General features: G+C 47.0%; 1 protein-coding gene across 5 annotated transcripts in view; it reads right to left on the bottom strand.

Annotated features, from left to right (window-relative positions):
• Positions 1 to 5,210: 5,210 nt before the first annotated feature.
• Positions 5,211 to 20,695, bottom strand: part of HNF1A (HNF1 homeobox A) — a 45,466-nt gene continuing 29,981 nt past the window's right edge. For 3 of the 5 annotated variants that reach the window (XM_081841891.1, XM_081841892.1, XM_081841890.1), the window contains 9 exons: positions 16,017 to 16,216; positions 13,980 to 14,166; positions 12,028 to 12,257; positions 10,938 to 11,158; positions 10,409 to 10,607; positions 9,638 to 9,829; positions 8,438 to 8,559; positions 7,678 to 7,819; positions 5,211 to 6,657 (listed from right to left, as the gene is read on the bottom strand). In XM_081841891.1, coding sequence (XP_081698017.1) covers positions 6,530 to 6,657; positions 7,678 to 7,819; positions 8,438 to 8,559; positions 9,638 to 9,829; positions 10,409 to 10,607; positions 10,938 to 11,158; positions 12,028 to 12,257; positions 13,980 to 14,166; positions 16,017 to 16,191 — 1,596 coding nt within the window. In that variant the 5' untranslated portion in view covers positions 16,192 to 16,216 and the 3' untranslated portion in view covers positions 5,211 to 6,529. Of the gene's footprint in view, positions 6,658 to 7,677; positions 7,820 to 8,437; positions 8,560 to 9,637; positions 9,830 to 10,408; positions 10,608 to 10,937; positions 11,159 to 12,027; positions 12,258 to 13,979; positions 14,167 to 16,016; positions 16,217 to 17,692; positions 17,735 to 19,414; positions 20,524 to 20,695 lie in introns of those variants that run through there. The other 2 variants (XM_081841893.1, XM_081841894.1) reach the window with 2 other exon arrangements.

Here is a 20,695-nt window from a genome sequence, read left to right as displayed (position 1 = left end):
GCACTCCAGTCTTCCTGTCCTCCTGCAGTCTGGTCAAACTCATGCTGGGTAGCTTCGAGAACACTGTCCAACCAACTTTGTAACCAGAGGTTCAACTGAATAGAATCTGAATCACATGCACCACAAGGCCTATGCAGCCTCAACTTAAGATGGCTCCCCGGCCTGGCTTTGCACTGCAAAGTTTGCAGCAGCACGTGCAACAAAATGGCGTCCAGCATTCAAAAAACCCCTCAGCTTGCATTAACTAGCCACACACAAGGCATGCAAGCTCCACCCCCAGTCATTCTTAGACTTCTTATTGGGTGAGCAACACAGCCAAGCAACACAGTTGGAGCCTTCCTCCTCCCTGGCCGGCAGGGAGGGAGGGAGAGGAGCTGCTTCCTTTGAAATTTAAGGGACATCATTTAAGGGACATCCATCAATAAGGGACAGCAGCGGGACATGGCACTGGAATAAGGGACTGTCCCTTCAAATAAGGGACACTTGACAGCTATGGTTCTAGGACCAATCAGACTGCTGCATTCTGAATCCTATTCTAGGACCTATCAGACTGCTGCAACTTGGATCCTATTCAACTCAGTACATAACAAAATTATATAAATTAAGTCAAACCCGCCTTTCTTTGGTATTCTTCTTATCACTCTCTGAAAGGAATTAAGTGTTCTGTGTTCTGTATTCCACACATATGCTGACCAGCTCAATGAAGACATTTAGGGTCGTTTTCTCCATTCAACAGTTTTGGACTACAACTCCCATCAGCCCCAGGCAGCATTGTAATGCTCCCATCGGCCCAAGTATCATCTGGCTATGCTACTGGGAGTTGTAGTCCAAATCCAGCGGAGAGCACCGGGCTAGGGAAGGGCTGAGCAATGAAGCCTGGACCACAGCACCCAGGATGCACTGTGACCGATAGGATTTCCATCATGCCGGCTACTAGGGGTTCCCGCAGCAGCAGCAGCAGCAAGGAGGAGGATTTGGGCACCTCCGGGAGGCTGCCTGGGATCCGGTGCTGCAGCGAGCAGCAGCAGCGGCCCTGCTGGTGCCCAAAGGCGGCAGGGAGAGCTTGAGCGGCAGGCCTGTCAGCACCTTCCTCTCTCTAGATAGAAACTTTACCCATCCCAAAAAAGCCCTGCAGGCAACCTATTTTTGTGTGTGTTAGAAATAGGGCTGTATCCAGTTGATCTCTTAAAACCAGGAATGGGGCATCTCCTTGGACTGTCATCCCTGGCTGGGGTTGATGAGGGTTGGGGGCTCCAAAAGCCAATGGCCACATATACCTACCTTAGACTGATGGATGGATAAGAAGCCTTTAAAGTCAATTAAAGATTGGGTCAAGGCACGTGACTCAGAAGAAAAATGATCCACAAAGGGGTGGTTGCGATGCTTTTTTTTTTTTTTTTTGAAGCAACAAGAAGAATCTTTTAGTGTAGCAGCACATACAGAGCACCTAGCAGAGCCAGTGTGGTGTAGTGGTTAAGAGTGGTAGTCACGTAATCTGGGGAACCGGGTTCGCGTCTCCGCTCCTCCACATGCAGCTGCTGGGTGACCTTGGGCCAGTCACACTTCTTTGAAGTCTCTCAGCCCCACTCACCTCACAGAGTGTTTGTTGTGGGGGAGGAAGGGAAAGGAGAATGTTAGCCACTTTGAGACTCCTTAAAGGAAGTGAAAGGCGGGATATCAAATCCAAACTCTTCTTCTTCTTCTCTTCTACACTGTACTCTTACTCTTCGACGTCTGATAAGAACATTTTCGTTTAGGCAAGCCTGTGAGGTTGGAACGGTGTTTTCGTGAATTGTGTCTGAATAAAGGTGTTATGGTAATATTAAAGGTATTATTCCAACAGAGCTGGTTTCCAGTTCCCCATTCTCTGTGATGGGTGTGTGGGTGTGGGTGTGTGCATTGTCAACCTGTTGTGTGTGTTGGGTTGATGCTGCTCCTTCAGTTACAAAACAGATGCTCTCATAAGAAAATAAGAAGAATTGATAAGAAGGAATCCTCATAACCTCATGGCACAGTATTAATACTAATGTTCAGGTATATGCTGAATCTCTTACAGAGTATATGTGATTTACATATATACAGAATATATGTGATTTACAAGTCGCAGGAGTATTCTGCAAGAAGAAAATGTGATATATTTAGTATGCTTGATGGGTCTGAATGCAGATATGAATTTAGTCCAACCTCCTTCAATACAAGACAATGTAACCATACGCAGACCTGAGACTATATAAGGACCTGGAAGGCCTTGGGAACTTTGAGTGCTGTCCTACTGCAGAGGATGCCGTCCAGAGACTCATAAAAGAACCTGGCCAATTCTTTCAGTGAGTCGGACCATCTGGTAGGTATGAAATGAGTGATGAATTAATGAGTCCTTATTGCTTAGTGCTTATTACTTGTTAATCAATAAAGGGTTGTAATCTGAAGAAAACTGTGTCATTTCGTCTATCTTGAAAACACTCTGATAAAGGTAAAAAGGGAATTAACTCTGTTTTCATAAGAAGCCAGCCCAATATCTAGAACGCTGTTGGATGGATGGATGAATAAAACTTCATGTGCGTTAGTTAGCGATCGGCCATAGCAACAAGAACGCTGATGTGTTTTTAGTTTGTTGCTGGTTTTAATTTTTAAATAATTGCTTTTACTAATAATTTTACTGCTTTATTATTTTTGTAAACTGCTTTTGTTAAGGGTCATCTAGTCCAACCCCCTGAAATGCAGGAATCCCACCTAAACAAAGGGCACCTCTGGGATGTGAGATGCCCTCAGCAGTGCCCCCTCGGAGCAGTGCTGTTGATGGGCACCGATAGAGGAAATGAGCGGTGGCTCCGGTAGAGGCATCAACCTTTTCGTCTGATTCTTCTGTCTCAAACATCAGCTTCCTATTGTAGTTGTAGCTCAGCAGGCAAAACCAAAAGACAATAAACAACCCCTTATGTGAGGGAGTTCTGACAGCCCCCTTTGCTTACTGAATCTCTGCATCCTGTCTGAAGTTAAAAGTGCAGGAGGATTGCCAAGGAAAACACGGTGACAGCCTCTCCCAGGATCTTCTCCCCAAGCACCAGGTTCCCTCAAGTGGAACTAAAGTGGTTTCCTGCTGGTCTTCAGCCTCAAATGCAGTGAAGTAATAGGAGCAGACACAGGACCCCCGCCCCTCCCCGCAGCTGTGCCAGGTAAATTCCTGGCTTGGGCACATCACTGGAGAGTCGTTTTAGACACTCATGGGTTCTCCTGAAGTAGTCCTGCAAACCAGTGATCACCTCCATAGTGCTGTTTCAGTGGGGGGGGGGGATGAACCCCAGAATTTCCAGCACCACCAGGCAAAGATCACCCTATCTTCCCTGTCCCTTTTCCCTGGAGTGTTGTGTTTTTTAGATGGTAAGCCTGAGGGTAGGGACAGTCTTGTTTTGATTGCATGTAAGCTTCTCTGCGAGAGATGCAGGTGGCACTGTGGGTTAAACCACAGAGCCTAGGACTTGCCGATCAGAAGGTTGGCGGTTCAAATCCCCGTGATGGGGTGAGCTCCCATTGCTCGGTCCCAGCTCCTGTCAACCTAGCAGTTCGAAAGCATGTCAAAGTGCAAGTAGATAAATAGGTACCGCTCCGGCAGGAAGGTAAACGGCATTTCTGTGCGCTGCTCTGGTTCAACAGAAGCGGCTTAGTCATGCTGGCCACATGACCCAGAAGCTGTACGCCGGCTCCCTCAGCCAATAAAGCAAGATGAGCGCCGCAACCCCAGAGTCGGCCATGACTGGCCCTAATGGTGAGGGGTCCCTTTACCTTTAAGCTTCTCTGAGAGCTGCTTTGGCTATACGGTGGGGTGAAAAAGTGCTGGAAATAAATAAATAATATGGCCGTGCTGGGTGGGGTTCATGGAATATGTAGTCCAAGGAGATCTGGAGGGCACCAGGTATGCTAAGAATCCAAAAAGAGAAAAAAGAAAGATGCAATGCTAAAATATCTCTGTCTCTTGGCAACTGGCAAACATTTTGTCTCCGTTTTTCTTCGGAATGGAACTCTGGGCAAGGATCTTACCAGACCTTGATTATACTTGTACTTTTTTTTGCGGCGAAGGAGCTATTAAAAGTCCATTGAGCCACAGCTTTGCTTAGCTTTATAAACCGGCAGCATGACTTATACATAACAGTCTTATACATAACAATCCCTGCCCCACCCTCTGTTTGATTTACTGACAATTTAAATATATTTACAAGATAGAGCCCAACTGGCGACTGATGGCCGGAAGAGGCCTCTGGCACTGCGTGGAACAGCAAACACTTTGGGCAGTGATGCTTGCTTTATTGAGACTCCAAATAAGCAGGGTGATGGTTTAAAGGTCCCGGGGGTTATTGGGTGAGTATGATTGGGTGCTATTTTCCCCTTCTGTTTGCAGTGCTTGAATACTATGTACTGATTTGACTTCTTTCCCCACCCCCTCAGCTGTGGCACATTTTGGTTTCATTTTAGCTACCAAAAAGGGCTTTTCCTGCTCTGGCACGGCACTTGAGAAATCAGTCATCATCACAGAGCCCAAGAAATGCCATCCCCCCACCCAAGAAATTATTCTGCCAACTTTGCAGCTGGCATGATTTAGGACGGGAAGGAATGCTCACATTTCAGATCTTCTCCTCTTGCTAGGCCAATGATGTGTCTCTATCTCTCTCCTGAGCGCTTTTCAAACTAAGGAATGATGAGAGCTACTGGGGTGAGGGGGGAGGAACTGAAATTGTGTACTTAAAAAAGTAATGTCTCGTGGTGAAAGGTTCTGATTCTGGTGCAAATTATGCATTTTAAGTGTCTTTATCAGGGTCTGTTGGACAGTTAATGCCGCAAATGGGGTTCAGTGTAGGCTGGGAAAGGAGGCTAGGGGTTCTTCGGGTTAGGCAACGTTTCTCAAACTTAGGTCCCCAGCTGTTGTTGGACTACAACTCCCATCATCCCTAGCTAGCAGGACCAGTGGTCAGGGATGATGGAAGCTATAGTCCAACAACAGCTGGGGACTCAAGTTTGAGAAACACTGGGTTAGGGTATAGGGGGGCTTGCTGTGGAGATAACTGGGGAGGTCGAGGTTTCCATGTGTGAAGACCTACTCCCTGACTATTGGAAGCTTCAACAATGCCCTTCCTCACACAATCTTTGGTTTTGCTTTGGGCGTTGTTGTTTTCTAGCTACCATGAGGACTGGCAACTTGGTTTGCTTGTTTTGTAAGAGCAAAGTGAGGTTCTTAGAATGCAGCATGCATTACCAGATTCTGCACCTGAACCGCATGTTCTAGGTTTCACAGCTTGCCCGTACGAATGCATCAATGCATCGTTCAGTAGCAGGGACAGGGGAAAGCAGACTTCCAACCTCCTCTTTCTGGCCCTCATGATTCTTGTCCGGTCACATTCCTTACTGGCCTTGCTCAGTGCCCTTAAGTGGTTTTTGCCTGGTTGGAATGTGTCTCTGAATTGCACTAAAGGCTGGTTGGAGGGACTTCTGTTTGTGGCTGAAATGTTAACCTATCACAAAAAAGTAAGAGGCACTTCCGCTGCCCTATGCGCTTTTGCTTCTTGCCACACCCAAAATTGAGCTTCTGAAGATGCTTCCTGTATCATACGTTCTTCCTATTAAAGACTACTTTAGAGCAAGTTCATCTAGTCCAACATTGCAGAAATCACAGCTGAAGCTGGGCCTCTCTTTTCCCTCCCTTTTCCTGCAAAGGCATCACACGTGGCTCCTGTAAGGCGATCTGTGGCTGCCAAGAGCCAAAGTCCTATTTTCTCACGCCGATGAGCAGGAGACTTTATAGAGTCTCTGGCTCTGACCCGTTGGCTTCGTGACCTGGCTGAGCTCCTGAGTTTCCTCCTCAGGGGCATCTGCTTGACCCAGGGCAAATTTGTATCTTGATGATCAGTGGGAACAAAGAGTAAAAGGATGGTTTTCTTTCTCATTTTGCACCAAGATGCGCCTACCTGCACAGAGTCTGCCTGAAGCTTCAACCTGTCGGTAGAAATGTATAGGACTCATGTCTCTCGCTGCTGCCACAGCCCAGCCCTCCTTGCTTCTGCCTGCAGGGTTGGCTGGCTCTTGCCTGGTCTAAGCTGGGCTGCAGCTTCTATCGCAGTCCTGTCCTGAAGGCAGTCAAGGAGCATGGGCCAGCCAGCCTTTCCTCTCTTGTTTGAAAAGACACAAAGTTCCTCTTGGCATTCATAAAACAGTTGAGTTTGAGGGGACCCCCAAGGCTAATCTAGTTCAGCCTAGAAATCATGGCTAAAGAATCCCTGACAGATGGCCAGTCAACCTCCAACAAAGGAGAGTCCACCACCTTCGAAGGGAGTCTGTTCCGTTCCTTGTGTGCATATTTTCACCTCTTGAGGAGGGTCTGGGGTGTGGAACAAGGGTGTGTGTGTGCACAATGCCCTGGAGGAGAAAAAAGGCCCCCTGGCTGGCTGCCCCCTCCATCCTAGGCAGGCAGGCAGACATCAGCGGGTGGTGGCAGCTGCGAATGAGGCTCCTCTGCACTTTGGGTCCTTGGGTGGTCATCAGGCTACTGAGTGGAAGAGGCCATCTGGGTGGAGATAAAAGTCTCTATCACACCATGAGTGGACGGCAGCAAGTGGCTGTGGCTGTTGGAGGAGTCGGAGCTCTGGTAGAGCACCAGGCTACTGGAGGAGACTGTTTGGAAGGAAAGGAGAAGAGGGGAGGGGAAAATACCCATAAGCACACGTGAGTGTAAGCAGGGAGAGATCACCACTTGATACGATATGATAATACGATAATCTTTATTGTCATTGTCCCATACAGAACAACGAAATTGAAAAAACCTACATCAGACATTCAAAAACCAACAAGCCTGCTATCCCAGCTATCCCAGCCTGGTTAGCCCCCTAAAAACTCTGATACCCCATAATTAAATACAATATACTCCCATAGAGACTACCTTACACTGCGTTTCCTTAGGAACATAGGCTGGCTTACACTGTGATGGACCATTGGTACAGTTAGCTCAGCAGGGTCAACACAAGCCAGCAGCAACGTATTTCAGGTAGGGGTTGCTCCAAGCCCTATTGGAAGATACTGGGGATTGAACCAGCCATCATCTGTATGCAAAGCAGGCACTCTGACACTGAGCTACAGGCCTTCCTTCAGCTTCTACACCCACAAAAGGGAATATACACACATGCACACACACACACCCCTCCCAAGCATTTTAGGGTTGCAGTGCTTAGTTCAACCTTCCCCACTCCCATTGGGCCAGGCCAGTGCAACTATATGATACTGGAGCTGAAGAGAGAGCAGCTGCGAGTCAGTGTAGGCAATACTGAGCTCAATGGGCCAACCTATAAGGTGGTTCTTTGTATTCCCACAGCACAGATATGGTGGCTGGGGCTGATGGGCGTTGCAGTCCAAAACATCTGGGCAGGCATCAGATTGAGGGGAGACGGCTTGGAGAAACTCCAGGGATAGCCAACCAGAAGTGGACTACATCTCCCATCATCCCTGATGAATGGCCATATTGATTGGGCTGATGGGGGCTGTAGTCCACATGGGCTGCCCTAACACTAACCAATAAACACTGCAAGTTACTGTCTTGAGGATGCAATGTTTATGAAATCCCCTTGCTCCACCAAAGAATGGAAAGCCCTCAATGCTGGCAGGAGCTTCAGTTGCGCAGGGCTCCCCACCCCCACCTACCAGCAGGGCTAGAGGTGAGTCGATGGCTGGGCTGGAGGTGCTGGATGGTGGCATCCTGGTTCTGTAAGTGTATGGTGGAAGCCTGCACGGGGGGCGTGTGGATCCCAGACTCTGTGTGTGCCTCAGAGTCTGATGTGAACACCTGTAAAATGTGGGAGGGAGAGAGAGATTAACAACACAATAAGAAATCTGGAAACTGCTGGTTTTGGGAATTTCAGACAAAATTAAAATTAAAATTAAAATTAAAATTAAAATTAAAATTAAAATTAAAATTAAAATTAAAATTAAAATTAAAATTAAAATTAAAATTAAAATTAAAATTAAAATTAAAATTTTGATTGAATAGAAGATTATCAACAAGCTGGAAAGTGTGCAGAGAAGGGCAGCCAAGATGATCAAGGGTCTGGAAACAGAGTCTTATGAGGAACGGTTACGGGAACTGGGTATGTTTAGCCTGGAGAAAATTGAGAGGTGATAGGATAGCCAAATATCTATCACATGAGAGATGGAGCCAGCTTGCTTTCTGCTGCTCCAGAGGGTAGCGCACGATGGATGGCTGAACTGACGGATTCAAAGGACAAGGAGATTCTGGCTACATATTAGGAAGAATTTTCTGATGGTAAATGCTGTTAAGCAGTAAAGCAGACTGCCTCAGAAGGTGGTGGACTCTCCTTCCTTGGAGGTGTTTAAACAGAGGTTGGATTTCAGGGCATCTTTCCCAGGTTCCTCCTTTCCCGGCTTCCCCCTCAGCCCATCTTACCTGCTTGGTTGGCGCCAGGCTGGCCAAGGCGCTGAGGTTGGCTGTGTCTGTGATCACCATGGTCTGTGGCAGCAGCCCAGTGTGGGCGTACTGAGCCATCTCTGGTTTGTGGCCATAGAGAGCTAGGGGACCAAAAAGGCATGAGAACAGAGGTTATATGGGGGACTCTTGAGGGAGAAGGGAACCATGGAGTTAACTCTGGCTTCCAAGCATCTCTAGGGTGACCATTATCCCTTATTTACTTTTTAATCATCCTTTGTACCCTGCTCTCCTTCGTCCAAAAAGCTCAGTGCTCATAGTAAGGGAGCCCTTCTCGTTTCATCCTGAACAACAACCCTGTAGGGTAGGTTCCCTCTCTCTACCACCACCACAGCTTCTTCTTCTGAGGTTGTCCTCCTAGGGCTGACAGAAAAAGGAGGAGGGTGTTATTTTAGAAGGCGACCAGGGGAAGGAAGGGAATGCTTTCAAGATGGCTGTACAAAGGCGTGGGGGTTAAGAGGAGGTGGAAGAAGGGAGGCCCAGTTGGTGTTGCGGTTAGAGTAACAGACTAGGACCTGGGAGAGTTGGATTCAAATCCCCACCCAGCCACGAAGCTCACTGGGTAACCTTAGGCCAGTCACCGACACTCAGCCTAACGTACCTCACAGGATTGTTGTGAGGATAAACGAGGAAGAGAACTGCGTACACCACATTGTGCTCCTTGAAGGAAAGGTGGGGAATAAATGTAAGGAAAAATCATAATAAAACAAGGCAGGGGCAATTAGCTACGCTTTCCTCACAATCCATGTGTTCCTTTTAAAATGGGCAGCCTGATCTTCCTTTGCAAAGCTCTGTGTGGCTTATAGGAGCCTCTCCATTTCCTTCCATCCAAACGCTGCAGCATCTGATATTCGGAGGCAGACTGCCACTGCCCATGGAGGCTCAGTTTAGCTGCCAAGTCTAGTAGCCAAGGGTAGGTTCATCCTCCCTGCATTTGCCTTTTCTCCCACAACGTGATGTCCTGCAAGTGCTTTGGACTACAAGTCCCATCAGCCCCACCCAACACAGCTGTATGATGAGAACACAGCTGTGCTGACTAGCTGGAGATGATGGGAAATGGAGTCCAAAGTATCCGCATCGAGTTGAACAAGGCCTGCCGTGAGTCCTTGGCCCACAATTCCAGGGAGCCTCCCTCCCTGCCTTACTGGCTCCCCAACCTACCGTGAGGTGCCTGGATCTGGGCCATGGTGGCCATGAAAGGGCTCTGGTTGAGGTGGCCCTGGACCTGTTGCATGATGGGCTGCTGGTACGATGGGTGCAGCTGCTGGGAGAACTGGACTGGCTGCAGGGTGGTGAGGCTGCTGCCCATGTTGTTGATCACTGGGACACTCTGGGGCTGGGTGGAGGCCAAGCCTGGAAGACAGGAAAGAGCATCTTCAGCAGTTCACTTTCCCCCCGCAAAAAACACCAGCTAGTAACAGCCATCCAGGGAGCAAAGTCTCCCTCCCTTTTTTTGCAGGAAATTTGCAGCGGTGGAAAGCAAGAACCAGTGCTTGTCGTCTTGAAGCATCCTGGCACTGTTCTGCAGCTTTACTTCAGTGGCTCTTTGAAATATACTCAGAGTTGAGTGTGGACTTCATGCTCTTTATTCAGCTCATAGTAGTGAGGAGGAATGGAAGTTCCCCCGAAATGTCTGCTTTATATACATTATTTACACAATGGGCCCCACGTGATTGGCTAATTCCGGGATTCTCCTGTAGGCCAATCAGATTGCAGATTCACTTCCACCTGGAGTTGGATTGGGTGGCTCCTGCGGACCAATCAGACTGCCGCATTTTGAAATCCTATTGTTCTAGGACCAATCAGACTGCTGCTATTTGGATCCTATTCAACTCAGTACATAACAGTCTTGCTGTACAACGAGGACTAGAAAGCTATTTGTTTGCTACTGTATGCAAACGACATCCCTTCCCTGTGTCTCTCCTCACTTACCGATAACCAGAGTGGAGGCCCCCGTGTTGGTGAAGGCTGGTGTAAGCGAAGATGTGTCTCCCGGCCCAATTGCCATGACGCCTGGGAGTGATGCCATGATGAGGTTCTGGGTTTGCTGGCTCAGGGTGTGGTTCTGCTCTAGGCTGTGCAGGGCTGTCAGGGTGCTAACTGGGGGAAGAGAGCCCCCAGGAGCAGAGATCTGTGCATAGGGGAAATACGGAAGAATATCAACATGCTTTTTGAGGAGAGTTGCAGGATTGTGGGATGTACATTTGGGATAGCTTAGAAGTCTTGCGATATTAATTGCATTTATTGGCAAGCTTGGCAGTAAGTAGAACCACTGGGAGATTTCTGGATAACTTTCAGGAGATCGGCAAGGATTTCTGGTCCCCAGTTGTTCAACAAGAGCAGCAACAAAATGGCTCCCAGCCATCCAGTGGAGGCTAGTTCCCCTTTGGGACTAATAGGGTGCAAGGCAGGGAGCCCAACAGTAGGTGGTGCCAACGAGCCCAGGCAGTGCTTGACTCACCAGCTTTGCATCTCCTGCAGAACTAACTGAACACAGGCCAGGGGAAGAAGCATGGTGCAAGATAGTCTGGGTGGTCACAATGGAATTGCTTCCCCCGTGCTGGTTGCCGTCTGAGGAATCTGTCTCACTGACGGGTTGCTGGTTGTACCTCATGCCAGAGTCGGAAAAGGAGAGTTGTTGTTGTTGCTGCTGCTGCTGTTGCTGCTGCAAAGGGGATTGTTCTACAAACAAACAAAAGAAAGGAGGGGGGGAATAATTCTTAGTAATTTGTGCTTAAGTTGAGGACTCTTAGCTCTGATCTCAGGCAGGGCCGGCCCTACCCTTAGGCAGAGTGAGGCAGTTCATTTAAACCATTAATTTCTTCCTCCACTGGTTCTGCTGAAAGAACACATGTCATGGCCTCTTCCTCAACTGTCACCCAGCAGCAGCCAATCCATCTGGCTTTACCCGAACGAGCGTCTCCACCCCCATCGTTCAGCTGGGACATGGAGGTCCAGCTCCGAGGGCCTTCTGGCAGTTCCCTCACTGCAAGAAGCAAGGTTACAGGGAACCAGGCAGAGGGCCTTCTTGGTAGTGGCACCTGCCCTGTGGAATGCCCTCCCATCAGATGTCAAGGAAATAAACAACTATCTGACTTCTAGAAGACATCTGAAGGCAGCCCTGTTTAGGGAAGTTTTTAATGTTTGATGTTTTATTTTATTTTTAATATTTTGTTGCAAGCCGCCCAGAGTGGCTAGGGAAACCCAGCCAGATGGACAGGAAGAAAGAAAGAAAGAAAGAAAGAAAGAAAGAAAGAAAGAAAGAAAGAAAGAAAGAAAGAAAGATCTGAAATGCTTCCATTGCAATGGCCATTGTGTGAACTGTAACTTGTAGCAATGTGTCCTGGACTTTGCTTTTTCCCCATCCTCCCTCCCTCCTCCTCGCTCTTTCCTTTTGGGCTGTGTCCTTTAGATTCTAAACTGGAGGGCAGGAACTGGTGGTGGTGGTGGGCATTGATCTGTAAGCTACTCTGGGAGTCATTTTGGCTGAAGTCTAAGAGCTGGGTGGGTGGGGAGAGATTTCAAATAAATAAATAGTGCCTGACACTCACCATGGACCTTGCTTGGTGAGAGGGGCGTTGCTGACTGGAGCGAGGAAGAGCCCAAGGTGGGCACAGATCCGGGCTGCGGCCCACTGTAGCTGTCCATAGCGAGCTTGTGACGGAAAGCCTCCTCCTTCCGGCGGTTGGCAAACCAGTTGTAAACTCTCACCTCAGTCACCAGGTTCGAGCCCAGACCCTGGGCCTGGGAAGGGGAGACACCGCGCTGGATACACTCTGCCCTGCCGAGAAAGGCCGTGGATTTGTCAGGTTGGGGACGGAGCTTGTGTTAAGGCGAAGCCATTTCTCCAAAGGGAACCCCTTCAAATCAAAGGAGTGGTGTGTCTGTTGCACCATTTCCAAAGATATATGGACTGCATGAAGAACATAAGAAAAGCTCTGCTGGACCAGACCAGTGGCCCATCTAGACCAACATCCTCTTCTCACAATGAATCTCCTCCATGAATCTGTCCAATCCTCTTTTAAAGCCATCCCTGTTGGAGGCCATCACTGCCTCCTGTGGGAATGTGTTTTGTTCCATTTTCCCAATGTTTTCTTCCCTGAGAGTTTTCTTCTTTAATGTGACCCTTCACTTGCCATAAAGGCCACTTTCAGAAATCTAGCAGAACCTAGTGGACGTTTAGCACTCCTTTCCATGTTAGGAAAATAAGTCTGTTCCCGCTTCCCTGGAAAATCATGGAATGAAATCTGGGGCGATATTTCAGCTTTCTCAAAGGATTCTGAGCCCTGTAGTTTGTTAAGAGTTCTTGCTTCGAATTGTAACTTGGTGAAGAGTGAACCACCATGTCCAGAATAATTTGAGGAGGGAAAAATGTGCTTTGGATGTATTTTAAAGGTGTGAGGAGCACACAGCTGACAGCCCCTGAGCTATGAAGCATTTCATAAGATCCCAGTATAGGGTGCAAAAGAATCCTATCGTCCCTGACTGTAGAGGTGCTTTCAGGTAATTACTTTTGGCGCCTCCTCTGCATTAATTATAGTCTAACCATAGTTGGCTCAGATCTCTCTGTACTTTTGCATTTTTAGTCCTGAGGTTCATCTAGACCTCATAGCTGATTATATGTTTAGGTCTAATTTGGGGTGAAATAGTTAAACTGGGGGCAGAATGAGCAAGGAATTATTAGCCCCAGCTCAGCCAAAACCAATAATTTACTTCCCCCACCCATTTCTTCCCACCCCTTACTTTGTGTAACATAAGAAAGAGCCGGCTGGATCAGGTCAATGGCCCATTCAGTCCAGGATCCTGTTCTCACAGTGGCCAACCAGATGCCTGTGGGAAACCAGCAAGCAGGATTTGAGCACAATAACACTCTCTCCTGTGGTTTTCCGCAACTGGTATTCAGAAACATCACTGCCTCCGACTATGGAGGCAGGGCATGGCCACCGTGGCTTGCAGCCCTTGATAGGCTTATCATTGCATTCATCTGTCCAATCCTCTTTGAAAGCCATCAAAGTTGGTGGCCATCGCTGCCTTTAAAGGGAGCAATCCCCATAGTTTAACTATGGGTTTATCCACACTCACCTTTCACCAGCCCTTTCCAGGCACAGTCTGCACCTTAAAGCTCTGTGTCCAAGCACCTTTCTTTCCGCTCTGGTGCTTGCCCTGCGAAAAGCCACTCTTTAAAGCTCAATCAGAGCAAACAGCAATCTGTGAAAAACCAAAATTGACTTTTTCTCCAATGGAGCGCTAAAATGTGGGCTTTTGCAAGGAAAACTCTGGGGCAAAACAAACAAACAAACCCATGCTCGGGCAAGGAACTTTTAAGCGCAGACTTGTGCCTGGAAACAGCAGGGCAAAAGGTAAATGTGGATAAGTGCTATGTACTGCATGAGTTTTTTTCGTCTAGGAGAACAGGATGCTGGGCTAGATGGGCCAGTGGTCTAATCCAGCAGCGTCTTCTGATGTTCTTACGTTCTTAAAAGAGGGACCTTCCTCCATTCACCTGTTGCACTCCTCCACCAAGGCTTCCCGTTCCTCCTTGCTGGGATTCTTCTGCCTCTCATAGGCTTGGAAGAGGATTTGCTGTGAAGCTGGGCCCCACTTGAAGCGATTGCGTCTGCCTTTCTTCGTTGGCAGGTCCTCTCCCATTGCGTCTTCCACCATAATGCCCTGGCCAGCGTGGGTGAATTCTGGAACCACAGAAAGGGTGGGGTGCAACCATCTCTGGGGCAGCTCTTATGTTGTGGAACTCCCTACTTCATTATTCTTTTTTGTTTTGGTCAAACACACATCTCTTTGCCCAGGACTTTAGCACCTGACCCACCATACCCTTGTGGTTCTAAATTGTTTTAAACAGTTTTTAATGTTGTGTTTTAAATTGTTGTGTGACCTTAGGTTGAAAGCTGATAATAATAATTATTATTAATAACAATAATAATACTGTCCATTTCTTGAAGAAACCAGGTGGGAGGAGCCGGGGGGGGAATAAAGCAAGGCGTCTAAAAAGCAACTCAGCGGAATTACAGAAAATTGAATGAGTTGTCGACAGGGATGACGCCGGGAGGGGGGCGAGAATGGAGTCACTAGAACATTTTCTAAAAAATGTTTAGGGGTACTCTCATTTTCACTCAATAAAATCACCATTTTATAGTTCAAATTGGGGAAAATAAATACAGTAAATGGACAAAAATACAAAGATTCACAAAATGTTTAGGGTATGTGTACCCCTGCGTCCCCCCAGAAAAAAAGCACTGCATAGAAACATAGATATAAAAGCATGTGTTAAGGGTAGAAAAAAAACCCATCTCATTGTCTGGCTAGGTCACTTCCTGGTTCATACTATTTTTAGCATCCCCAAAGACAGAAGCCCACCCTACAGGAAGTTGTTGCTCCCTGCGTATCTTCTAAGTTTGGCTTGAAGGATGCTCCCCCAAGCCAGATCATTCATCTAGATATGCAACAGGCAGCCTCATCTAATAGAGGGAGACTTCCTTTTGGGTCTGCAGTAGGAATGAATGAATGATCCTGACTGCAGGCTGACTGACAGGCCCAGGTAGAGGATCCGTGGTCAGCCTCTTCTATGGGTCCTTTGGGTTCTAAGCAACCAGAGGCTCAGGCTCTCTTGTGCCTTTGGCAAGGACCTGTATCAGTACTTCCCCATCCTTGCACACTTGGCAGTAGGGCTGGGTGATATACCGTATTTTTCGCTCTATAACACGCACCCGACCATAACACGCACGTAGTTTTTAGAGGAGGAAAATCCGTAGGCATGCCACCCGTAGGCATTCCCTCCATAACACGCACAGACATTTCCCCTTACTTTCTAGGAGGAAAAAAGTGAGTGTTATGGTGCAACTTTTTTTCTGGGGGGACGCAGGGGTACACATACCCTAAACATTTTGTGAATCTTTGTATTTTTGTCCATTTGAAGTCCATATATATTTGCAATATATCGCAAATCATGATATGTGTGGGTGGGTGCTATGCAGAAATCACAATGTGGGAAAAACCATGCAGCCAGCCAATGCCTCTACATAGCTCCATCCTTATTTCAGACATGGTGATATATCAGTATATTGTGATGTTTAGCTGTTGATATAGCACAATGTTGAAAACCAGAGGAGCCTACCCACCTTGCCTGGCCATCCAGGGCAGCGGTGGAGCTGGCTGGCGGGTTCCTAGTCACTCCAAGCAGGAGTGGAAAGGCACAGTTTTTGTGTCTACTGGGCCTGCACCCTTGACAGGGGCCAACCTGGCCAACCCCTAGGCACACCCCGGCCAGAAACTTTCAGTCATTGAATTCATTTATTCCTCGCAGCACATTTGAAGCTGCTGGCCATGTTTTGTCCAACTAACAGGAGCAACATTTAGCAGGCATGGAAATTCAGCAAGCATCATGGCACACGAGTGTTGCAATTTGGCCCAGAATCCCTTGCAAATGTTGGGCTGACCGGCTCTGCTGCTGTTGAGCAGGTGGAAAATGGCCTTGCTCTGGTACGTGCTTTGGAGCTAGGAAAGAGCTGCTGGTTGCTGTACTTACGCTGAGCCACCTCTCGCTGCTTGCGGACGTACCAGGTGTAGAGGGCAGCCCTCTTCTGAGTTTTCATGGGTGTGCCCTTGTTGAGATGCTGGGAGAGGTGAGATTGATTCAAGCCTGTGGTGTCTACTACCTCCCGCTGGGGAATATTGTGCTGTTGTAGGTAGGATTTCACCATCTTGGCTACCCTCCAGGGATCCTCTCTGGAGGGAACAGAAAGCACACACTACATGAAAGAGGGTTACTGTGGGTAGGACTACAGTAGATGACCCTTCGTGTCCTTTCTCCCTATGAGTCCTGAAATGCAAGGAGAATCAACCAATGACATTTCTGGTAGTAGATGTTGGGTCAACAGTAGAAGATGCTGTTCAGTCTCCTCTGTGCGGCAGGCTGTCCCAGCTAAATAAATTTATACTTACCATGAGTGTCTACTTGTTAGGGTTTTAGTCTTATTTGAAATTTATTTGTCATTTTTGTGCTTATGAAGTGTTTTTCATTATCTTATGTGTAAAGGGCCCTGATATGGTGGTTTAGACGGTGGTTAATAAATTAATTGTAATAGTAATATTATTATATACAGTGGTACCTTGGTTCTCAAACGCCTTGGTTCTCAAACACTGAAAACCCAGAAGTAAGGGTTCCAGTTTTCAAACGTTTTTCGGAAACCGAACGTCCGATGTGGCTGTCAGCTATTGTTTCTGGGCCACCTGCACTGAAGCTGTGCCTTGGTTTTTGAACATTTCAGAAGTCAAATGGACTTCCGAAACGGATTACGGTAAGTTTAGCGCTTTTGTTTTTGCTATTTATTCTGCATTTTTGTTGTTGAGGCTTTTCTGGTTAATTTGTTTATGTGACTGTATGGAACCCTGTTCAGCTACTGACTGACTGATTGATAATGTGACTGCAGAAATGGATAAAAGCTCCCCCATCCAAACAATGACTATCATCAGTGCAGGTATCATCTACAATACTATCTTATTTATTTTATAGTACAGTACATTGATTATTGCTTTCATTTTATGGGTCAATGGTCTTGTTAGTAAAATTCATGTTAAATTGCTGTTTTAGGGGTTCTTTTTAAAAGTCTGGAATGTATTAATCTGTTTTGCATCGCTTTCCATGGGAAAGCGCGCCTTGGTTTTGGAATGCCTTGGTTTTGGAACGGACGTCCGGGTCGGATTAAGTTTGAGAACCAAGGTACCACTGTAGCTATTAAGTTGTATGCACAACATGGAGATTGTTGAATGAACCTCTTTAGAACATTATGGCACCCATCCGCCCTCTCTCCATACCTTAATCTCATTCCTATTCTATTCCTATCCTATTCCTGGATCAGGCCAAAGGGGCCTCATCTGGTCTATAGTCCTGGTCTGAAAGTGGCCAGCGAGATGCTCCAGTGGGGAACCCTCAAGCAGGATTCGAGCACCAGAGCACTCCCCGCCCATGCTTTACATTTTGTATTCTATGAATACTGGTCATTGACGATAATAAAGAGTTGAATAGTTTTGTATTGTACTCCTGTGCTCCACTCCATATTGCTGATTTATTATGCTCCTATATTTTGCATTTTTATATTTTGTTGTTCGGTGGAGTTGGGGGTTTTCAGAGGAGATTGTGAAGCTGCTTTATGGAGGAAGTTCCTCAAAAAGCAGCGGAACAATAAAAAAAAAAAGCACCACGGAGTTAAGGGAAATCCTGAGCTTCTTTCAAATGATCGAAGCTTGAACTAGCTCCTTCTTTGATAGCGCAGTTCCAAAGTGGTCCTGTTCACTGTCTCGCAGGCTGCTTCCCACCCGCTAGGCCTCGGCCTGCTGACACTGGTGCCCCTTATTATCCCTTTCTGACCCTTTTCCCCAGCACCAGTTCAAGCTTCCCTTTTCGCTGGGCTTCTGAGGTCCCTTTTTTTAAGGGCTTCTCACCTCCCTTTTGTTACCTGAACAATAAGTAACCCAGGTAGTTAGTTATAAACTCAAAGGGAACAAGAGCCTGGTTGATAATTTATAGCAGCATCACAAATTTAAATGGAAAGTAAATATCAAGTTGTTAGCATTAAAAGAAAACCCAATCCCGGAGAACTGGGAAAGCAACATTCATGGGGGGGAATGCCTCCATGTTCCAGTCGTAATGAGCCTTTCGCTTAAATGTTATTTTCCTTTTTTTATTTTGGTTTAACTTGCCCGCTTTCCAACATCTGTCTTCTTGCTATTCATTCTCTGCGCTGTCTCCCTACCCCATTATTCCCCACCACTTCCTTGAGCAATGTTGAGCTGGGTTTCTGAGACCCATTCTTGGTACAAGAAAGAGGACCTTTGATCCCTTTGAAAACTAATTTGGGATTCCTGCTTCGGACCAAGCCCTGGACTCAAGATCACCACCGCTCACACCATCCCTGGTCTTTGAACCCTGAAGCCTGCATCTTTGTTGATTTCATTGAATAAGTTGGACTTGGAAAGGACAGAGGAGGAAAAAAGGTAAGAACTGTTCCTCCTGGTAACATTTCCCCCCTCTCTGTTGAATTTGGCCTCTAGTCTGGCCTGTGTACTGTGTGACACAACAAATATGATGTTGCAATTTGAGCCCAGAGCCCCAACAGCCGTTGCCATTCGCAGCAAAACAGAATCTAAATTTTAAAAAACCCACATGCATTCTCCTCCACCGCATCAGAAAATACAATCCACGTTTCTACTCCTGCCTTCCCAAATTGATTAACTTAATATTGCAATTTTAAATTCTCCCCCACTCTTCTCTCTCTCTCTCTCTCTCTCTCTCTCTCTCTCTCTCTCTCACACACACACACACACACACACACACACACTTTTCAGTTTGCTCTTCAATATTCACATTTTCCTCTTGGAAAACCCCCAATCCTAACACATTTTTAAAAGTGATGTTAAACACCCCATTTTAATTCTCCGCTTCTATAATTTGAACAAAGTAATGGCATTGAGAAGCAACAGAAAATGATTGTTCTCTATAGGACAGAGATTTTCAGGCTTTTAGGATTCTGTTCAGCACTAGTCTACTGGCAATTACCGGCGCAGAGCATAGAGTGGTCTGAGGCTGCACATTGTAGGGTAAGATTGGTAATGGTGAACAAAACTTGCTTCCAAGAAAGTTTTTCTGCCATTACCGATCCTCTCCCAAGAGGAGGGGAGGTAGCCAACAGGGTGCCTTACAGATGTTTTTTGAGCCCAGCTCCCATCAGCCCCAGCCACATCTGTCGGGCATCACATTGGTTTGGAATCCTTGATCAGCTTTTAATATTTCTCCAGAAGGACACTCTTTGGGGAGAAAACCCACTGCTGGAGCAGATTTACAGCGCTTAAGAGGGCTATATCGGTCTCCCCACTGATGTTTAAATTACATTCTTAGCTTCACTTGTCAGAATACTCGACTCTTACCAATGGAAATGCTGCTCTCATTCCTTTTTGTGCTGTATTAGTACAATAACTATCATGGCGGATAGGGCCTATGGATGGCTACTATAGCTGTGCTCTGCCACCACAGTTAGAGGCAGCAAGGTTTTTGATTACCAGTTGCTAGAAACCACAGGAGGAGAGAGGGATCTTGTGTTCGAATCCTGCTTGCAGGTTTCCCTATGGGGCATCTGGCTGGCCACTGTGAGAAGAAGATGCTGGACTAGGTGGCCATTGGCCTGATCCAGCAAGCTTTTCTGATGTTGTTGGGATTGTTCCAAACACGTCCTGGGCCTCTTTGTGAATGCAATGGCAACAACTTGTTCAGGGGAAGGGTTGGGTCTCAGGGGTAAAGCAACTGTATTGCATCCAAAGCTCCCAGGCTTAATCCCTGACAGCATCTCCAGGCTAGGTTGGGAATGTCACCTGCCCGAAACCCCAGACAGCAGCTGCCAGTTAGTGTCAACAACACTGAGCTTGATGGACTGATAAGTCCTGACTCAGTATAAGGCAGCTGGTTCCTACGTGAGGCTGTGCCTGATTCCAGTTATTCTACTGTCCCTTTCCTTTATGGGGGGAAAAACCCCACCCTCTACGCAGGGTGGGGGAAGGCCTGGTAAGCGGAATTAACTCAGCTGTAAAACCTGCCTAGGTACTTTTGGTGTTATCAGGACATTTGCTACAGCCAAAGTCCAAACTGCTTCAGTGGATTGAGCAAACTAATCATCTGGCATGGCTGAGCATGTGTTTGCTCTCTTCCTGAGCTGTGGGAAGCACGAGGTAGTTAGCTATAAAACATGAAATTTCTATGAAGCAACCCAGAGGTCGGCCTGCTAATGTTACAGACCCAAGTTTGGGATAGAACTGGATTGTGAACTTAAAACATCAGATTTGCTGTGCATGGCCTGATTGATCAGGCCTGAGACACAGTACAAAGTGAGGCAGCCACCTCAAGTGGTAGGTTTTGAATGCTATCATAAGCAGAACCTTGGAAAGACCTCTGGGGCATTGCTATGTTCTTGCCTTATCCCTGTTAACTTTATGCGCTTTGCACAGCAGAATTCCCTGTTGGCTTGAACTTAATGATTAATTTATTTATAGTTACAGATAGGTAGCCGTGTTGGTCTGCCATAGTCAAAACAAAACAAATTCCTTCCAGTAGCACCTTAAAGACCAACTAAGTCAGTTCTTGGTATGAGCTTTCGTGTGCATGCACACTTCTTCAGAATTTATTTATACTCTGCCTTTTACTCTGGCAGGGACTAG

The sequence above is a fragment of the Podarcis erhardii genome (assembly GCF_964252035.2).
Source record: "Podarcis erhardii genome assembly, chromosome: 15".
NCBI classification, from domain to species: Eukaryota; Metazoa; Chordata; class Lepidosauria; order Squamata; family Lacertidae; genus Podarcis; species Podarcis erhardii.
The sequence above is the reverse complement of the archived record's forward strand: the minus strand, read 5'-3'. Positions and strand labels throughout refer to the sequence as shown.